Source organism: Suncus etruscus, chromosome 8 (assembly GCF_024139225.1).
Source record: "Suncus etruscus isolate mSunEtr1 chromosome 8, mSunEtr1.pri.cur, whole genome shotgun sequence".
Classification (NCBI taxonomy): Eukaryota; Metazoa; Chordata; class Mammalia; order Eulipotyphla; family Soricidae; genus Suncus; species Suncus etruscus.
This window is the reverse complement of record NC_064855.1, coordinates 16,147,146-16,168,472: the sequence shown is the minus strand read 5'-3', so window position 1 is coordinate 16,168,472 and position 21,327 is coordinate 16,147,146. Positions and strand designations below refer to the sequence as shown.

The following is a 21,327-nucleotide window of genomic DNA, read 5'->3' as shown; positions in this document are numbered from 1 at the left end:
CCATATGGGATGCTGGGGGATCGAACCGAGGTCGCGATCTTTCCTTGGCTAGCGCTTGTAAGGCAGACACCTTACCTCTAGCGCCACCTCATCGGCCCCTATATCAGTAATATTTGATGTCAGTGAAAGTGGTGGTTGAACAAGGAATTATCCATGTTTATTAATTTATTTAGGTTTCAGACCACACCCAATGATGCTCATAGATTACTCCTGGTTGTGCTTGAATTACTCTACATGGTCCTAGGAATCAAACTTGAGTCTTTTGCTAGCAAGGGAAATGCCCTGTCCATTATACTATTGCTCCAGTTCCTCCAATATATATATTTGGTTTTTGAATCACACCCGGCAGGAGTAATTTCTGAGAGCAGAGCCAGAAGTAACCCCTGAGCGCCGTCAGTGTCACTCAAAAAGAAAAGAAAAAAAAAAAAGAAATTTGACAATGTATGTTGGGAAATTCAATAAAAGTAAATCTTTTTTTTTTTTTTTTTTTTTTTTTGGTTTTTGGGCCACACCCAGTAACGCTCAGAAGTTGCTCCTGGCTTGGGGGACCATATGGGACGCCGGGGGATCGAACTGTGGTTCGTCCAAGGCTAGCACAGGCAAGGCAGGCAAGGCACCTTACCTCTTGCGCCACCGCCCGGCCCCAAAAGTAAATCTTTAGGCTTACAAAGAATATATTGCAGAGCAATAGCACAGTGGGTGGGGCATTTGCTTTGCATGTAGTGGCCAACTCAAGTTTGATCTCTGGCATCAGAGCTTGCCAGGAGTAATTTCTTTCTTTTTTATTTATGTATTTATTTATTTATTTATTTATTTTGTTTGTTTGTTTTTGGTCACACCTGGCAGCACTCAGGGATTACTCCTGGCTCTATGCTCAGAAATTGCTCCTGGCAGGCTTGGGGGACCAAATAAGATGCCAAGATTTGAACCAATGACCTTCTGCATGAAAGGCATGCTATCTCTCCGGCCCCGCCAGGAATAATTTCTGAGTTCAGAGTCAGGAGTAACCTCTGAACACCTCTAGATATGGCCCCCAAACCAAAATAAATAAATAAATAAATAAATAAATATTTTTTAAAATCTTATAACAAAAACAGTCTATTTTGTTTGTTTGTTTGTTTTTGGGCCACACCCAGCGGTGCTCAGGGGTTACTCCTGGCTGTCTGCTCAGAAATAGCTCCTGGCAGGCATGGGGGACCATATGGGACACCGAGATTCGAACCAGCCACTTTTGGTCCTGGATTGGCTGCTTGCAAGGCAAACGCTGGTGTGCTATCTTTCCGGGCCCACAAAAACAGTCTATGACATTGTTTAGAATATCAAAACTTTGGGGGCCAGAGAGATAGCATGGAGGTAAGGCATTTGCTTTGCATGCAGAAGGATGGTGTCTTTACATATCAAAAGGGCAATACAGGTGGCAGATAAAATAGTGAATACAAGACCCTACCAATAGGCTGTTCCCTAAGGGTGTTTAATTCCAACAATTAGAAAGGAAGAATCCCTAAATCCCCCTTTTCTGCCCCTCTCCTCAGATTATCATCTCTCTAAACTCATTCATTTTCTGGATGTCTTCATACCTGACAATGGTAGATGCTGGGTGTGAGGTCTATGGGAACAGCAATCTGGAGTTCTTTGGGATCAGTTAGAATGGACGGTCCTGCTCTCCATCACTTCTACAGCCTCTCAGAGGCAGCTCCAGGTGCTCCATTCTCTTCAACTTGCAAAATCTGATCTTTTGCTTGTTTCCACTGGTGTAATGCAAAGAACCAGAGCTCCTTGCTACTTTTTTTTTTTTTTTTTTTTTTTTTTTTTGGGCCACACCTGGCGGTGCTCATGGGTTACTCCTGGCTGTCTGCTCAGAAATAGCTCCTGGCAGGCACGGGGGACCATATGGGACACAGGGATTCGAACCAACCACCTTTGGTCCTGAATAGGCTGCTTTCAAGGCAAACGCTGCTGTGCTATCTCTCCGGGCCCCTCCTTGCTACTTTTTTTTTTTTCTTTTGTTTTTGGGCCAACGTCGCCAATGTCAGAGGACATATATGGTGCTGGGAATTGGACCCACTGGGCCCCATTCAAGGTAAGCATCAGAACTCCTGTGCTACCTCTCTGGCCCCTTTGCTCCTCTTAGCTATACCAGTAAGTTGAGGAAGGAAGCTTTGCTTTCTGTTTAAGCAAAGCTAAGACTCGTTTGGAATTATATTAGTTGCAACTGTTGTCAACAGCAGGGACAATCATTGTGCCACTGTTTTTCTTCTTTCACTTTTTATTTTGTTGTTTTTGGGCCACACTTGGCAGCGCTCAGGGGTTACTTCTGGTTCTGCGCTCAGAAATCGCTCCTGGCAGGCTCGGGGACCATATGGGATGCTGGGATTCAAACCATTGTTGGTCCTGGATCAGCTGCTTGCAAGGCAAACGCCCTACCACTGTGCTATCTCTCCAGTCCCTTCTTTCACTTTTTTTTTGATGTACGGTTTCCCCAGCAGTGCTCAGGTAGTCCACAGACCCAACTAGAAATTATGGACCAACTTGTCTGGCAGTTCAGTGCAACGGCACAGGATGCTTAGGACCTATGGTGAAAGGGATACTCAGGCCACCCCTGGTAGTATTAGGGGCCTCATGATCATGGGACAAGGTAATGCTAGAAATCTCACTGGGTGCCGTTATTTCTGTACTATCTCCTGACCTCAATTGTTTTTCTTCCGAAGCAGATTCTGAACTATTTGTGACAGATATTGTTGTTCTGATTTTATCCTCTAATCCTTATGTTTATGAAGAGATGACCACAGGAGCTGGTTTTTATTTCCTGACAAGTGCTCAGTTGATGCAAGAAGAGCATAGAAGAGTTAGGTTTTTTATTTTTTTTATTTTTTATTTTTTTGTTTGTTTTTAGGCCACACCCATTTGACGCTCAGGGGTTACTCCTGGCTATGCGCTCAGAAATCGCCCCTGGCTTGGGGCGACCATATGGGACACCGGGGGATCGAACCACGATCCTTCCTTGGCTAGCGCTTGCAAGGCAAACACCTTACCTCTAGCGCCACCTTCCCGGCCCCGAGTTAGGTTTTTTATTTCCTAGAAATTGATATGACTTAGCAATACCATTCCTAGGAGTCCCAGAACATAGTGCAGAAAAGCCCTCTGCACTCCAATGTTCATTGCAATATTATTGCAATTATTATTATTCTGGAAACAACCCATGTGCTCAAGAACATATGAGCGGAGGGCCAGAGGGATAGCGCAACGGGTAGAGTTTTTGCCTTGCACGCAGCCATCCTGGGTTCAATCCTTGGCATCCCATATGGTCCCCCAAACCTGCCAGGGATGATTTCTGAGTGCAGAGTCAGGAGTAAATCCTAAATGCCATCAGGTGTGGTCCCCCAATAAAGACTATATGAATGGATAAAGAAAATGTGGTACATCTACACAATGGAATACTATGTAGCTGTTAGGAAAGATGAAGCCATAAAATGTGCTTATACGGGGCCGGGCGGTGGCGCAAGAGGTAAGGTGCCTGCCTTGCCTGCGCTAGCCTTGGACGGACCACAGTTCGATCCCCCGGTGTCCCATACGGTCCCCCAAGCCAGGAGCAACTTCTGAGCACATAGCCAGGAGTAATCCCTGAGCGTTACTGGGTGTGGCCCAAAAACCAAAAAAAAAAATGTGCTTATACATGACTGGATATGCAAAGTATTATGCTGAGCAAAATGAGTCGGAGGGAGAGGGATAGACATAGAATGGTTGTACTTATTTGTGGGATAATAAAAGATATTATGATAGTAATATGCAGAGTCAAGTGAGAGAAGGGCCAGGAGGACAATTCATGGTAGGAAGCTTGCCACATATAGCAGGGAAGTGGAATTAGGGCAGAAAAGGACTTGAAAAGAAATGAGGCTATGGCAATGATAGTTGGAAATGATCACTCTGAAAAAGAACTGGAAATTGGTGCTGGAAGAAGATTAAAGTGATATATATGATACCCCTTCAAGTAACAATATTGAAAACAACAGTGTCTTGAGGCAGGCAGGGGAGAGGGCAGTAGATAGGGTGGGAAGAAAACTGAGGACATCAGTGATGTAAAATGCACCTGGTGCATTTTATAACAAACTCAATTATGTTACAGTTACAAACAACTCTGTAACTGTATTTCATAGTGATTCAATTAAAGAATTTATTTATAAAATAAGTTGTACACTTGGAGGAAAATCATTGAATCATATTAAAATTTTTAATGACAAAAAAAGGTTAGTTTTTAAATTTTGGTGGGCTTTCCATGATCTGACATTTACAGATGGTTTGATGATTAAAAACAGTTTATTTTCACCTACTCTTAACACTGCTTAAAAAATCATGAACAACAAATTGTTTTAGTCAGTTCACGTCACTCTAAATATTATGAATGAGCCTTTCCTGCCGGATATGTGCGTAGGGCAAAAAAATATTTCATCTCTCACTTCAGAGCGCTGTTATTTGTTTTTAAGCCCACGCGTATCTATCAGTTTGGACTACATCTCCCATGGTGCAACGGGAACCGAACCGCCCTTCTCCGTGAACTGACGGGCCCTCTACCCAATCAGATGCCAGGATGCTCATCTGGCGCCCTATCATCTCCCGGCGGAGGCGGGATTTTTAGTCGCTAAGGTTGGTCCCCTTTCCGGAAGTGGTTGCTGGCCGCTGCAGGGCAACACCCCGGCGTCCCTGGAAGCGGGGAGCCGGGGTGGTGCTGGGGAAGCCTGCGCGGGGCCCGGAGCCATCGGCCGGAGCCTCTGGGAGTTGCGGGGACAGGTGAGGAGCCCCCAGGAGGGAGGGCTTGCGGGGCGGGGAGAGCCGGTGGCGGAGGAGGAGAGGCACATGCGTGTGCCCGGGAGAGCGATGCTCGAGTGGGAGCGGGAACTGCGGGTGCAAGTGGGGGGAAAGGGCCCGGATGAGGCTGCGCCTGGCCAGGACTGTCAGTCCCCCGCCCGGCTGCAGGCCGAGGTGCGGCCCGGCAGTGGCCCTCCCCGCTGGCTGGAGGCCGGGGGGCCGTGCGGGGAAGAGGACAGGGACGCTGCCCCGCTGCCCGGACTCTAGCGGGCCAGGCCCTCCCGACGCTGCCGCCGCCGCCCTTTGGAGTTGGCAAAGTGCTTGCTTCAGTTTTTTTTTTTTTCTTTCTTCTTAGCAAAGTGCTTGCTCCCCGATTTTTCTTCTCTTCCTTCCTTCCTTCCTTCCCTCCTTCCTTCTTTCCTTCCCTTCTTCCTTCCCTTCTTTTTTTTTTTTTTTTTTTTTTTTTTTTTTTTTGGTTTTTGGGCCACACCCGGTAACGCTCAGGGGTTACTCCTGGCTATGCGCTCAGAAGTCGCTCCTGGCTTGGGGGACCATATGGGACGCCGGGGGATCGAACCGCGGTCCGTCTCCTAGGCTAGCGCAGGTAAGGCAGGCACCTTACCTCCAGCGCCACCGCCCGGCCCCCTTCCTTCCCTTCTTCCTTCCTTCCTTCCTTCCTTCCTTCCTTCCTTCCTTCCTTCCTTCCTTCCTTCCATTCTTCCTTTCTTTCTTTCTTTCTTTCTTTCTTTCTTTCTTTCTTTCTTTCTTTCTTTCTTTATTTCTTTCTTTCTTTCTTTCTTTCTTCCTTCCTTCCTTTCTTCTCCCCTCTCCTTTCTTTCTCCTTTCCTCTCTCTTTCTTTACTCCTCTTTCCTCTCCTCTCCTCTCCTTTTTCCTCTCCTTTCTCCTCTTCCTCTCCTCCTCTTTCTTCCTCTCCTCTTTCCTCTCTCTCCTCTTTCCCTCCTCTTTCCTCTCTCCTCTTTTCTTTTTTCTCTTCTTTCCTCTTTTCTTCCCTCTACTCTTTCCTCCTCTCTCTTCTCTCTCCTCTCTCCATCTCTCTCCTCTCTCCTCTCTCCATCTCTCTCCTCTCTCCTCCCCTTCTCTCCTTTCTCTCTCTCTCTCTCTCTCTCTCTCTCTCTCTCTCTCTCTCTCTCCTCTCCTATCTCTCTCTCTCCTCTACTATCTCTCTCTTCACCTTTCTCCTCCTCTTTCTTCTCTCCTCTCTCTCTCCTCAGCTTTCTTCGTTCTCACTCCTGGCCCGCTTCCCACTCCATTCTCGGCAATTACAATCCAGGTGAAAGATCCGTAGTTTCTGGTCTGTCTACACCTGTGACCGGTTAGTGGAAGACTACTGCACCAAGGCAGCCCCTCGGCAGCCTTTCAGTCCCTTCTTTCTCCCTCGCCCCCCAGTCCCTCCTCTAGGCGGTTTTAGTTACCAGTTTAGTTACCGGATTGGGTGTTTCATAGTGTCTCCCAACACGCTCCCCACTTTCTGAGCTCATCACCCCAACTGCTCTCCTCGCCTCTCCATACTTCTGGCCCCCCTCTCCCTGCAATTTCTGTTCCTGTGGACTCTATTCCGTCTGAATTTTTTCATCTGGCATATGCTCCAAACAACAGGCACCCCCCTCTTTATGGCAGTCAGCTACATATGGGGGTGTAAGTTTTTCTTAGGCAGGACGTTGTGCCTGAGGGTGAACAGGTAACCCCAGTCTTTTGGCTTAAGTGCCCTGATTGATTGGGAGTGGAGAGAGAGCACAGCAGATTGCCTTGCACATAGCCAACCCAGGACGGATGGTGGTTCGAACCCTGGCACTCCATTTGGTCCCCTGAGCCAGTCAGGAGCAATTTCTGAGTGCTGAGCAAGGAGTACTCCTGAGTACCACCGGGTCTGACCCACCTCCCCAAATAAAAGTGCCCTGATTGCTCTCCTCTTTCTTATTTGATGCAGAGAACAAACACTTTTATTCTTTTTTTGGTGTGTGTGTGTGTGTGTGTGTGGGGGGGGGACCTGCATTCCTTGGGAGCTTTTCCTAGTGGTGCTCGGGGACCATGTAATACTGGGATCAAACTTGGGCCTCCAGTGGCCGGCTAGAGCAATAGTACATCGGGTACTTGCCTTGCACACTGCCATCCTGGGTTCAGTTCCCCTCACACTCTATGGTCCATCTCCTGAGCATCACCGGGATGCTGAGTGCAGTGCCAGGAGTAAACCCTGAGCATCACTGGGTGTGGCCCCAACCCCCCAAACAACAACACAAATAAACTTAGACCTCCAGCATGTGAATCCAGTGCTCCATCCAGGCCCTGATCCCTTTCCCCCAGACCGAGAGCCTTCATCCTGCCTCTGATTTCCCCAAGAACCTGGTCCTTGCTTTCTAGTCTCATAGTTGCCAACTGAGTAGCTCATTTTTCCCTTGTGCTTTCTCTATGGTTCCTTCATTCTTTGTGTGATCCTGTCAGAGAGTGGGCAAGTACTCAACCTTTGGGGTCAGATGTGTCAGTCTACTCTGCCATGAGACCTCAGTCAGGTGCTTTGGGTTTTGTCCTGGCGGAACCTCACCTGCTCCTTTGGAAGGTGGAAATAGATCTTCATTAGCCCAGCAGCTGAGGTGATTGCATGCGAAACAACAGCATCGCTCCCAGAGCACAGGACTTGCTCGGTGAACCAGAGAATCAGCTTATTCCAATTCTCTGCACCCACCTCTGTTTTTTGGTTACTAGGGTCCCACATGGTGGCAATCAAGATGCACTTAGAATTTCGGGGATGATGCTGTACCAGGGATTCAGTCTCTACGCAGAATCTGTGCATTGCCTCTTTGGGCTGTCTCCTTGACTCCCTCTTGCTTGCCTATTTGCCTTTGCAAACCTGTTTCTTGTGCCTCACGTTTTCTGCCTCTCTTTTGCTGGTGAAAACCAGCTGGTTCTTTTAGACTGAGGTGGTGCTTGTCTAAGGTGGTGCTTGTCTGAACCCCTTCCCTCACCTGTCCTTACTTCTGAGTTTTCTCAGTGTTTTTTGTTTTGGACCATACAAGGCTATGTGCTCATGGGTTACTCCTGGCAATGCTTGGGCCGGCCACTTGCAAGGCAAATCTTTTTTTTTTTGTTTTTGTTTTTTTGTTTTTGGGCCACACCCGGTAACGCTCAGGGGTTACTCCTGGCTATGTGCTCAGAAGTTGCTCCTGGCTTGGGGGACCATATGGAACACCGGGGGATCGAACCGCTGTCTGTCCAAGGCTAGCGCAGGCAAGGCAGGCACCTTACCTTTAGCGCCACCGTCCGGCCCCTTAGCGCCACCGCCCGGCCCCAAGGCAAATCTTAACCCCAGTATTGTCTCTTTCTGGCCCTCTCTCAGCACGTTATATAAGCAAACGTTATACGTTGGACTTCCCAGCTAGGCTGAACTAAGATTAGGGTCAGGTGTGAGTCATGTGGCCCTAATACTTAGCCCAGGCTCCTGATCTTTAGCAGGTAAGGAAAAATTGAGTGTTGATTGTTGGAGGCCTTAGGTTCCTTGGGTGTGGACCTTCCCCTAGGAACAATGTCGATCCACTAAAACTCTGCATATGAGGATAGTATTAGTAGCAACAGTGGCCATTGGTGGAGCTCTTACTCTACAAATATTTTGTTTCAAATGAATTTAATCATTGAATTTTTTTGTGTGTGAGTCACACCCAGCAGTGCTCAGGGATTACTCTTGGGGTCTGCACTCAGAGGTCATTCCTGGTGGCACTCAGGAATGGGATGCCGGGACCGAACCTGGGTCAGCCGCTTTCAAGGCAAACGTCCTACCTGCTATGCTATTGTGCCGCCCCTAATTACTGAATTTTTACAGCCCTCTGAGACAGGTATTATTATTGTTGTTTTGGGCCACACCTGGCAATGTTCAGGGCTTACTCTTGGCTCCTCCCCACTTAGTAATCACTCCTGGTGGGCTCACGGGACCCTATGGGATGCCAGAGATCGAACCTGGTTTGGCTGCATGCAAGGCAAACACGCTCCCCACTGTACTATCCATCACTTTGGTACTTGAGATGGGTATTATTACCTCTTTTTTCTGGAGGAGAAAAGCAGAGGCTGGCAAATGGCATAGTGAGGATTCTGAGGGAAGAATGTTCCCCATCAAGTACCCGTACTTCACCACCTAACCTAACACTTGCTAACTCACTGTCACCCTTCTTCTCTCTGATTCCTGCTCAGTGATTTCTTTCTGTTTTCTGCGGAATGCTGTGATTGTTCTGGCAGGGTGGGAGGGTCCATTATTCTGGGGAGCTCTTTCCTTAGTGGGAAGCTGCCGTACGTCTGGGTCTGCAGGACATGGGGGTTCCATGGCCCAGCTAGCAGTCTCCTGCAGGATCCAGAGCTGCTTAGCTGGGTGCAGAGAAGTTCTGGGGCTCTGGAGTTTCAGAATGAGGAAATAAGACACATGGAGAAGGTGTCTAAATTTTTACTCCAGCCCTGAATATCTGGGGCTGGAGATAGCATAGCAGGGAGAGCACTTGCCTCGCATGTGGCTGACCTAGGTTTAATCACAAGCATCCTATAAGGTCCCTGGAAACCTGCCAGTAATGATCTCCCAGCACAGTGCCAGGAGGAAGCCTTGAGTACCATGGGGTGTGGCCCCACATGAGAGTGCCCTGATGCCCTGAGGAAGGAATCATCGCTGCTCCAGCTCGCTTGTCTCCTGTGTGTCAAGCAATCCTTGAGTTATGTGCTCTCTTGTGGCCCTGGCACGCCTCTACTCCTGTCTGCAGATGTCTGCAGATGTTGTTGTGGTTGTTTGCAGTGTAGATGAGGTGAGAGCTAGTGTTTGGACCCAAGTGCCTGTAGCCTCAAGGCTGGCGCTTTGACTGTGCACCGAGGGAGTGCCCACGGGCTGTGCTGGGTTTGCCTGGTTCGGAGAGGCCCTGCTGCAGTAGTCGGGACTGAGAGCAGGTGGCAGCCTCCAGCCATTTGTTTACATGGGTTTGGGAAGGATTTCAGGGCATATGGGAAAAGGAGGAGGAAGAGGAATAGAAGGTAGGAGGAGGAAGGAGGAAGAGGAGGAAAAGCTGCCCAGGCCCTAGTCTTTGTTTGCTTGGAAGCACACCAGGCAGGAGGCTAATTCGGACAGTGTTGGAGACCGTGGGGTTCCGGGGTTGGAACTCAGGATTCCCATGTACAAAACTGCTCTCTAGTCTTCTGAGTCCATGCCCTAGCCCTGCTCGTGGGTGTCCAGCACTCTGTCTGTGGCGGAAGGGTTGCCTTCAGTTGCCTGCAGGTGATCAATGTTCTGATAGGTGCTGTTGTCCCCTCTACCTCCTCTCCTTCCTGAGGTGTCCCTTCTTGGCTGCTTAGCATCAGCCTAAACCTTGTCCCCCAGTTTGCATTTGCCCACCATGAGATCCCCAGGTCCTCAGAAGGCCTGGCTTGGGGACCTCAGCATGAGCCCTGGGCCGCACCTGCGGCTGTCTCTGGCGCCTGAAACTCCCTCTCCCAGGGCTTTGGAGGGCCTGGCCTGCTTCAGTGCTATAGAAGCTGGGCCTGCTGTTCCCTTCTAACCACTGATCGATTTTTTTCTCTCCCTGGGATCCAGGCGTGCACGCCCACACCCATCATGGCCGGAAGACCCATCCGCATAGGAGACCAGTTGGTTCTGGAGGAAGACTATGATGAGACCTATATCCCCAGTGAGCAGGGTAAGTGCTGCAGGGGGCTGATAAGGGCAAAGGTTCCCCCAGGCCCTGGGATCCCCTCATCGCAGACTGCCCAGTAGGTTCAGCATAGCGCCAAGGCGGAAGTGTGGGGCTGGACCTGCCCCTGCCCTTATCCCCGTGCTCAAGGCCCCAGGATGCTGCTCTTCGTGTCCCCCAACTCCACAGGGCTGGTGCCTTTGTCTTCTGTAGGTGTCCACAGAGGGCCATAAGGGCTGAGAAGGTCTCCCTGATTTGCTTCCTCCCAGGAGCTCTCCAGCCCCGAGTCCTGTTGCTTGTGCCAGGGGTTTCATGAGAGCGAAACCATCTGTCCCCTCCGAGGCGGCCCTTGCAGAGGAGGGATTCAGGGAATGTTTGGGGCCTAAGCTCTTGAGAAAGTGCGTGGTCTGTCTCCTGCTCCGTGTTCTCACCAGTGACTCACTTTGTGATGATGCCTTCCTGGCTTCTTAGCATCAACCTAAGTCTTGTTGGACCCCAGGTGTTGATTTCAGCCTTCCTCTAGGCTCTGCTCTCTGGAATCTCCTCATCTGCCTTTTCTCTGCTGGCTGGGATAGCTCAGTGTCTCTCCAGTTTGTCGAGCTCTCAGGCAAAGGAGCGTGGCAAGGGGCTGAGGACCATGGAAGCATTGAGGACTAATGTAGAACCCTGCAGGAGCACACTTTTTTTTGTGCCCACATGGCATTCACTCTCAGTTCAGATGTCCCATGGTCCCAGGCAGACGAAGGCCTCTTTTCTGTTCCCCTGGCAACGCCCCACAGCTCCCCAACAGCAGTGTCACCAGCTGGCATCCTGTCCTCTGTGGATTAGTCCCCAGGGCTTCATCAGCCCCAGCTCTGCTTGTTGATCGGTGTGAGCACCTCTGGGCCCCATTGTCTTTGGAAGTGCTGCCGCTGGATGCTTTTGGCTCTGGGTGTTGGGGTCCTTGCTGAGGCCCAGAGAGATCCTGGGTTCTTCTGTTTATTTTTTCCTTTTTTAGTTTTTGGGCCACATTCAGGGATTCTCAGAGCTTACTCTTGGATCTGCATGCAGGAATCATTCCTGCTGGTACTTAGGTGTTGTATATGAAAACATTTCCATAAGATTATTCTTTGCCTGTTGTCCTACCTTGACCTTCCAGGTGGGGGCGCTGTTGAGAGCGGAATAAATAGTTTGGGAGCGAGGTGTTGGGGTCTTTTGGAGAGTTTGTTGACTGGCTCCAGGTGTTTTTTGGAGCTAGCAGCAGGCTGGCAAAGAACTCTCTTCACCCAACCTTTTACCCATTAACCCTCCTGTCTATGTGGATTATTTGCTTCGGATAAATATTACCAAGATCTCCCCCCAAAAGGGGACCAGGGGATGGGATTCAATTTCTCATTCTGGGAGCTCTTTGAGGATAAACAAATAACCAACAAAGGAGTAAATGGGACCCCAAAGGTGGTGCGACACTTAGGGAACCATATATGATGATGGGGATCAAATCCAGGTCAGGGGTGTGTAAGGTAAGCGTCCTCCCTGTTGTCCTATGACTCTAATCCCCCGGGTCTTTAATTTCTTGTTCTTGGCTGTGGATGGTGTTCTTGGGTTTGATGACAGTTGGATTTTTTTTTGTTTGTTTGTTTTTTGGGTCACACCTGGCAACGCTCAGGGGTTACTCCTGGCTCTGTGCTTAGAAATCACTCCTGGCAGGCCCCAGGGGGACCATATGGAATATTGCGATTTGAACCACCGTTTGTCCTGGGTCAGCTGCGTGCAAGGCAAACGTCCTACTGGCTGTGCTATCTCTCTGGCCCCTACAGTTGGATCTTGATTCAGGACTGACATTTAGAAACCAGTTCAGGCACTTGCCTTACAGGTGGTTGACCTTGTTTTAGTCCCTGGCATCCCATGGGGTGGTATTGCTGGGAGGAATCCCCTTGTGTCTCCTCAGAACCACTTGGGAGATTCTCCCCAATAGCCCCCTTGATAAAAAATTGATTTAAGAACAGTTTGTAGTGAAATAATATCTGCTTCATGAAGAAAATGTGGAGAGTAATGCAAAGTAGGAAAAGATTATTTGGACCAAGTCTCTGCTTCTCCTTCCATCTCACTCTCAGAGCAATTGACCCTCCCCTGCAGATGCGGGAGTTGGGGGTGTGTATCCAACCAAGCTAGTTCTCATACATGGGCTGGGGGGGGGGTCCTTCCTCTATTTCGTTTTTTTTTTTTTTTTGGTTTTTGGGTCACACCCAGCAGCGCTCAGGTTACCCTGGTTCTACACTCAGAAATCACTCCTGGCAGGCTCTGGGAACCATATGGGATGCTGGGATTTGAACCACCATCCTTCTGCATGCAAGGCAAATGCTCCACCTCCATGCTATCTCTCTAGCCCCTCCTTCCTCTACTTTAACCCTATTCTTCCATTTGCAGTTCTGGAGGTAGCACCAGATCCTACCAAATATGATCCTGGTTCATGAGACATCCCCTGTCCTGTGTGTCTGGGGTGCACCATGGCACCCCATAGTCTCTGAGACAACCTTCTCAGGTTCTGTCATTGTCCTCACAGAATTCAGAAAAGCCAGGGCCCATTTTCACAGGCAATAGAGTCCATGAAGAGACATGTAGGTGAAGTCGTCCCAGAGGAGCTCCCATCCCTGTGGGGTGCAACCACTCCTGCGGCTAGTGATGGATGGGTCCAGTCTCCCGATCCTCCCAGTCCTGTGGGATTCGAACTGCTGTCCTTCTGCATGCAAGGCAAATGCTCTACCTCCATGCTATCTCTCCAGTCCCAATATATATATATACACACACACACACACACACACACACACACACACACACACACACACACACACACATATTTAAACACTATGTTACAAGGTTTATATAATAGTGTTTTTTTTTCCATAGATAAAGTTGTTCATGATTGAGTTACAGTCATACAATGTCTGACTCTTCTCTTTTTTGACATTGTGGTTTATACTACTGCAAATGGAGGGGTGTCAGGAATCTTCCTTTTGTGTTTCTTCCTTTTTTTTTTTTTTTTTTTTTTTTTTTTTGGTTTTTTGGGCCACACCCGGCAGTGCTCAGGGGTTACTCCTGGCTATGAGCTCAGAAATTGCCCCTGGCTTGGGGGGACCATATGGGACGCCGGGGATCGAACCGTGGTCCTTTCCTTGGCTAGCGCTTGCAAGGCAGACACCTTACCTCTAGCGCCACCTTGCCGGCCCCGTGTTTCTTCCTTTACTCTAACTGCACTCTCTGTTCTTCGTGTCAAGCTAGCTTCCTATCATGGGCTGCTCCTCCTGGCCCTCAGTTCTATTGTCTCTGGATATTATTACCATACTATCTTTGTTGTTGTTGTTGTTTTTGGGCCACACCTGGTGGCACTCAGGTTACTCCTGGCTCTCTGCTCAGAAATCACTCCTGGTAGGCACAGGGGACCATATGGGATGCCAGGTTTCGAACTACCATTGATCTTGGGTTTGCTGTTTGCAAGGCAAACGCCCTACCTCTATGCTATCTCTCCAGCCCCATACTATCTTTTTTTCTTTTTTTAATATATATCCCACAAACTAGTGCGATCATTCTGTCTTTCCTTCTCCCTCTGACTCATTTTGCTCAACATAATCCTCTCCATATCCATGCCCACAGAAATTCTTGAATTTGCTCGGGAGATTGGCATCGACCCCATCAAGGAGCCGGAGCTGATGTGGCTGGCTCGGGAGGGCATTGTGGCCCCACTGCCCATGGAATGGAAGCCATGGTAAGGGGCCGCAGATCGGCCCTGATTGGGGCCTGGGGGTGGGTGGTCATCATCCCTCTGCCATCGCTCACCTCTCTTGGAGGCACTGAGCAGCTGGGATCACTTTGGCTATGCCTTTCCTCTCACCATTTGGCTCTCACCATTGACTGACATGCTGGGCCCAGTGGGGATCAGCACTTAATCTGGGGTCCTGGGCAGGAGTGTCTCCATCATGGGTTGCCCTTTAAGCCCCCTCCACGTGTCCTCAGAGGGTATTGGCAGACTCTGCCCATGGGAAACGATTCCTACTCTCCCTTTGTTTCCCCTGAGATATTCACCCCCTGCTGCAAGGGATGCCCACACTTGCTTGGATGCCCATACTTTGGGAGTGCTGGGGAAGGAGGCCCAAGGTTGCCTCCACTGTGCCAACGTCTGTGGGCCTATCTTCTCAAAACACAATTTCCAGGTATCTCCCTAAAGGGAGGCATGTCTCATGTCCTCTGTAGCTGTGTCCCTGTGCTCATTGCCCATGTCTCATGTTCCCCATAACTCATGTCTCCTATGCCTCATGCCCTCATATTTCTTGTCTCCATATCTCTTATTTCCCATGTCTCATGCCTCCATGTTTCATGTAAGCCCCACATATCTGTTTCCCTAATATCTCATGCCCCCATCTCTTCTTTGTTTATTTTATTTTATTTTTTTGGTTTTTGGATCACACCCGGCAGTGCTCAGGGGTTACTCCTGGCTCTATGCTCAGAAATCGCTCCTGGCAGGCTCAGGGGACCATATGGGACTCCGGGATTCGAACCACTGACCTTCTGCATGAAAGGCAAACGCCTTACCTCCATGCTATATCTCCAGCCCCTGTTTTGTTTATTTTTGGGCCAGATCCGGCAGTGCTCATGGGTTACTCCTGACTCTGTGCTCAGGGGTTCCTGGGCCACCCTGGCAGTGCTGGGGGCTTCCAAGGCTGTGGCTTGTGATGCTTGGGTGGTCCATATAGTGCTGGGAATAGAAGCTGGGTCAGGCCTCTGCTGGGCAAGTGTACCCAACCTACTGGATTGTCTCCTACCTTCGTTCACAGTTTTGATGCTTCTGTAATTGTTATATTGAAAAATATTTAATTTCTAGCTTATTGCGTTTGTCAAAATAAAATTGCTTTTTGTATATTGCGCTTGTAGCCTGAAGTCTTGCTTAGACTCACTTATGTCAGTTCTAATAGCCTTTTCTTTCTTTTTTTTGGTGAACTCCTTCGGCTTTCCATGTCTAGGAATAAAGCTGTTTTTTTCTCCTTCCTTTCTAATCTGGAGACCTTTCTTTCTTCCTTCCTTTTATTTTTGTGCCTTGCTGCTGAACTGACTAGGGTCTTGTAAATTGAATGTAAGTGTTAACCTGGGGCCTTCTTGCTTTGCTCCGACTAGAAGGGCATGGTAGCTGGTCTCTTGGCCTTAGGAATGATGGTCACTGGAGGCGTCTTGTAAAATACCTTTTGTCAGGATGAGGAAGGGCCCTTTACTGCTGGCTTGTTCAGAGTTTCAACCAAAACTAGGTATTGGGTTTTATCAAAGGCTTTCTGTAGATCTACTCACAAGAAATGTTTAATTGCTAATTTGTTCCATGATATTGATGGATTTTTTAAAATGTGAAATCAACCTTATATTCTTGGGATTAAATGCCTCTTGGTTCTCATTCTAGATTAGTGAATTTGATTTTCTAGAATTTGGTTTCAGTGAATTTCCCCCCAAGTAATAGTTTAAATTTGAAGAGGGTGAGGAGATAGAATTTGGGTATTTTTAGGGCTGGAGAGAGAGTATAACGGATAGTGTGCTTCCCTTGCAAATGGCCAACCTGGGTTTCATTCCCAGTATCTGATAAGGTCTGCCAAGCACTGCCAGGAATGATCCCTGAGCACAGAGCCAGGAGTAAGTCCTGAGTACCACCAAGTATGGCAAAAGCAAAAATAACAACAAAAACAAAAAAAGCCCTGAGATCCAGGGTGAGTGGGAAAAGCCGAGGTGTGGATTTATTTCTAGTCACTTGGGACTCTGAATATAGAGGTCTCTTTGAGTTTGAAAAACTCCCCACCTTTATCACTTTTCTCTCTAATTTTTGCTGGATCTGGATCTGTATCAAACTTTATTTTGGAGAGGGGCACACCTAGTGATGCTTAGGGGCTACTCCTAGCTATGCACTCAGAAATCGCTCCTGGCTTGGGGGACCATATGGGACCCCGGGGGATCGAACAACAGTCCGTCCTAGGCTAGTGCTGGCAAGGCAGACGCCTCACTGCTCCACACCACCGCTTATCCCCCCAGACTTTATTTTTTTTACCCTCTGTGACTCTTCATTTACGATTCAGTCTTAAGCAACTGGGACTGCTGCTACCATACAGTGCTGAGGAGGATTTCCTCCAGCGGCCTCCAGAGATGTTGGGCATGTTGCGGGGGTGGTACTGAGAAAGGAACTGGACATTGACCCCCTGAACTTTCTCTCCAGCTCCTCACAGTGAGTTTAGACATAATTGTTTGTAATTTCTTTTTGTTTACTTTGTTTTTGGGCCACATCCGGTGGCACTCAGGGGTTACTCCTGGTTCTATGCTCAGAAATCTCTCCTTGTAGTCTCAGGGGACCATAAGGGATGCTGAGGATCTAACCTTAGTCACCTGTGCAAGGCAAATGCCCTCCTGCTGTGCTATGGCTCCAGCCACTCATTTTTAATTTTTGCAGGGTGGGGACACACTTCCAGATTCTGGAGACCATACAGAGTTCCAGGGATTGAACCAGGGTCCTTTGTGTACAGAGCAAGTGCCTTAATTGCAGGTTCTCAGGGGTTACTCCTGGCTCTGAACTCAGGAATTCCTTCTCAAGTACAGTGGTGCTTGGAGGATCATGTGACCTGGGGATTGAACCTGGGTCAGCCATATGCAAGGCAAGTACCCTCCCTGCTGTACTATTACTCAGGCCCCCTTGGTGTACTTTTACTCACTTTCTCCCAGCATTTGTGCTAATGTTACTCTCCGCTGTGCTATGGACTTTCCAAGGCAGGGTTGGCTCCACCCATCTTGGTCTCTGCATGTTCCTTGGGGGATTCACCTGGAGCAGGGGACGTGTTCTAGGACCCCAGCCATCCCAGGTATTTCATTTCCGGTTTCCAGGAGAACCAGGGCTAAAGGTCATACCTAGTGTTTGTGAATCTGCATTAAACTGTCCTGACAATGAAATATTCATCCGAGCTCTTGTAGGGATATAAGGGAAGCAGGTTTTAAGACAAAAGACTAAGACTGGAACAGGGGCCAGAGAGAGAGCTTGGAGATAGGGCCTTTGTCTTTCTTGCAGAAGGACTGTGGTTTGAATCCAGCACATGGTCCCCTGTGCCTGCCAGGGGCGATTTCTGAGTAGAGAGCCAGGAGTAACCCTTGAGCGCTGCTGGGTGTGACCCAAAAAACAAAAACAAAAGACCCGAACTGCAGAGAAACTTGTTGCCTGGGGAAGCACATCTTGGAGGTAAGGATTGTGCATGAATGACAGGATACCCCAACAGGACCAGACAGCTGCGTGGGTGCAGAGGGCGAGGTCTGGGTCCTGGTTCCCCTTTTGTGTGGCTTGTCATACCGGATGCTCAGGCTTTACATTTTCTCTGGTTTTGATATCCAGACTCACCTTTTTCAGTCTGACTGTTGCTTAAAGTGGTTTTGATTTTTCTGGAATGGCTTGCAGTAAATGATTGTGAGCCTAGGTGCTTCTTCCTGCCACATTCCTCCTGGCTCCGTGGCTGGGACCGTTTGGTTCTTGGGCCCAGCAATGTGGTGTCCAGACTCAGGACTATCCCCGGCAGTACTGACCTCCTACTGTCTCCTGGTGCAGGCTTAGTTTGGCTTTTGTGGCCCTTGAGCTCTTTGCTGGTCTGTGTCTTGATTTTTTTTTTTTCATGTTTAATCAGAGACCAGCAAAAAACACATAAAAGTGAGTTCTAATAGGACTCAATGCTTCTCTGCTACCCCCAAAGTGTCATCCAAGGCAGGGTCCATCTCTTCTGAGGATATGTCCTGGCTCATATGGCCTAGTCAGGGACCATCTCTGTAATGACCGCCCTCTTTCTCTCCCCTTACGTTCTAGTATAGGTCTACAAAGATGCATGCTTTAGGTTAACTTTTGGGAGCATATATCTATTATTATTATTATTATTATTATTATTATTATTATTTTTGGATATACGCAGCAGCGCTCAAGGCTTACTCCTAGCTCTGTGCTCAGGGGTCACTCCTGATAAAGTTTGGGGGTCATATAGTGGTGCTAAGGATTGAACCAGGGTCAGCTGCCTGCAAGACAAAGCGCTTGACCTGCTATACTGAAGTGTCACCTTCTCTAGGAGATTGGTTGAGGTTTGATTCCCACCGAGCTCCCAGACAGGAAAGGCAGTTCCCATTCCCCTGCTCGATTAGGTCAGGGGAACAGTTCCAGTTGTAGAGATCTGCAGGAAATAATTCACAGAGTGAAGAGGAATGGGTTCAGGAAATCCAATGCTCAATCAAGGAATTCAAATCACAAAAGCTTTCTTTTTTTTTTTTTTGAGGGGGGCCACACCTGTTTGATGCTCAGGGGTTACTCCTGGCTATGCGCTCAGAAATCGCCCCTGGCTTGGGGGGACCATATGGGACACCGGGGGATCGAACCGCGGTCCTTCTTTGGCTAGTGCTTGCAAGGCAGACACCTTATCTCTAGCGCCACCTCACTGGCCCCACAGAAGCTTTCTGCTCCTAAGATGGAGCGCAGCTCTGTTGAAGAAGTCTGAAGAATGAGTCCCTGCCTTCCTCAGACCCTTGCTTTTATTGACAAGAATCAGGTCCCACCCTAGGGTAGAATACCAAGTAAGGAATAATCCAATATACCTGTTACCAGGTCACACCCTAGGGTGTACAATTATTGATTAGGGTAGGATCAGTATATGATCAAACATATGATATGATCTCTCTGGCCTCCTATTTGCCTTTTGTCTTGTGAATGTGACTTTCTTCTCTGCTAAAATAGCCAGTGGCATAAATGATGTCACTTGTACTTGTTGAAATCTAAATTCTGGGACCAGATAGATAGTACTGGGATAAGTCACTTGCCTTGCATGCAACCAATTCTGGTTTGAATCCTAGCACCACATATGATTCCCCCAGCACCCACAAGACCCATGAGGATAAAGTGAGGAAGTTCTAGAGCATTGTTGGGTACTGCTCTTCTCTCCCCAATATAAAAAGAAACCCAGATTGTTTTCTTGTTTGTTGTATTGTTTGGGCCACACTCCGTGGCACTCAGTGCTTACCCCTGCTGTGTGCTCAGGGATTATTTCAGGCAGGTCTTGAGGAACCATGTGTGGTACTGGGAATTGAACTCAGGTCAATAGTGTGCAAAGCAAGCATGTGCTTGCCGTGCTATTACTACATTCCCTGAACCCAGGCTCCTGAAGCTGCCTCCATCCCTTCTTTTACTGATCTTCTCTCATGCCCTCTCTCCAGTTGAGTATCTTTTGCAAAATCAGAGCTTTCACTAGACCTCTTTCTCCCTTAGTCTATTGATAAATATTCCCCCTCACGTGTAAATTGAACCACATGTATTCTGACTAGTGTGAATTCTGGGAAGTTGAATGGGTTTCATTTCCTAGTGAGGTGTCTGTAGGAACTCACTCCCGACCTTATATTCTCTTTTTTTTTTTTAAATTTTGGGTCATACCCAGTGATGCTTGGGTTACTTCTGGCAATGTGCTCAGAAATCACTTCTGGCTTGGGGGACCATATGGTATGCTGGGGATTGAACCGAGGTCCATCCTGTGTCAGCTGCATGTAAGGCAAAGTTGCCTTGCTCTACCACTGCGCCATCGCTCCACCCCCTTGACCTTACACCTGCGTCAGCTTCGTAGTCTCATCTTAGTGGTGTTTTCGATGCTGGGGGGACTCTCTCCTTGCTTCCTCACCTTTTTCCTGCCTTGTCTCTTCATCTTCCCTTCACTGCCCCTACTTCTTCCTCCTCCTCCTTGCTTTTCCTTTCTTCCCTGCGTTGCCTGTGTCATGGGCAGGGCCTAATGCCCGATCTCTGCTCCTTCCAGCCAGGACATCACAGGAGACATTTACTACTTCAATTTCTCCAACGGGCAGTCAATGTGGGACCACCCATGTGACGAGCACTACCGGAGCCTTGTGATCCAGGAGCGGGGGAAGCTGTCAGGGTCTGGGGCCACCAAGAAGAAGGACAAGAAAAAGAAAAAGGAGAAGAAAGACAAGAAGGACAAAGGGACCACTAAGAACGCCCTGGTGAGCTGGTGGATCAGGGATTCCCTCCCAGAGTGAAGGGGCCTTCACCCTGACTGTGAGACCTGGATGCCCAAAGTCCTTCCTCTGAGCTGGTCCTGTCTTCGGCCACAATTGAGTTTTTCTTTAGCTTCTAGCAGTTGTTGGCATCGCCAGGCTGAGTCCCCTGGGAAGCTCATCTTCACAGTGGGGTGGGTGAAAGCTCTGTTTAGGGTGTGGTGGTGCTCCCCGAGAATGGGGGACCCCAAGTGGTGGTCACAAATGGGACTGCATGCATTTCATCTTCCTGATGGGGGCTCCTTCTGGGTCTCACTTAGATGTGGCTCTGCATCAACTGTCGGAAACTCAGTGTTCTTTCGGGGTCCTCGAAAGGCTGTGGTCCTCTTATGCCTGTGCTTAGTGTTGTGGCCTTAGGTGTGCCTGGGTCTTGCTCTGCATGGAGCTTTTTGTCCTCCAGAGCCATCATCCCCTGGCAGACAGTGAGGGGAGCCCCAGCTCACCCTGAGCTCTGTATGTCTGCTTGGAGCCTGCCTGTCTGACTTCGTTGGCCCTGGTGTGGGAGAGCAGCTCAGTCAGTGGCTCCTTGGGTCTTTGGCTCAGCTGTGTCACCTTCAGGGACTGCAGTTCCCTTTCTGCTGCCTCCCTCATTTCTGAGGTACTAGTGCTGTTTGAGTCATTGCTGAGGGGTTTATTCTCATTAGCTTTTTCTTTCTTTTTTTTCTTTTTTTCTTTTTAATTATGAGAACAATGTTGCAAAGAGGATAAGGTAAAGTTACAGTGAAAGAACAATCGCTCATAAAGAGTTCTCAGAAGAAATCCCCTTGCTGACACCTAAAT

General features: G+C 48.7%; 1 protein-coding gene across 1 annotated transcript in view; it reads left to right on the top strand.

Annotated features, from left to right (window-relative positions):
- The first annotated feature begins 4,672 nt into the window (after positions 1-4,672).
- Positions 4,673-21,327, top strand: part of CEP164 (centrosomal protein 164) — a 42,594-nt gene continuing 25,939 nt past the window's right edge. Inside the window, exons 1-4 of the mRNA XM_049778402.1 lie at positions 4,673-4,785; positions 10,377-10,479; positions 14,104-14,215; positions 20,289-20,493. Coding sequence (XP_049634359.1) covers positions 10,398-10,479; positions 14,104-14,215; positions 20,289-20,493 — 399 coding nt within the window. The 5' untranslated portion in view covers positions 4,673-4,785; positions 10,377-10,397. The remainder of the gene's footprint in view (positions 4,786-10,376; positions 10,480-14,103; positions 14,216-20,288; positions 20,494-21,327) is intronic.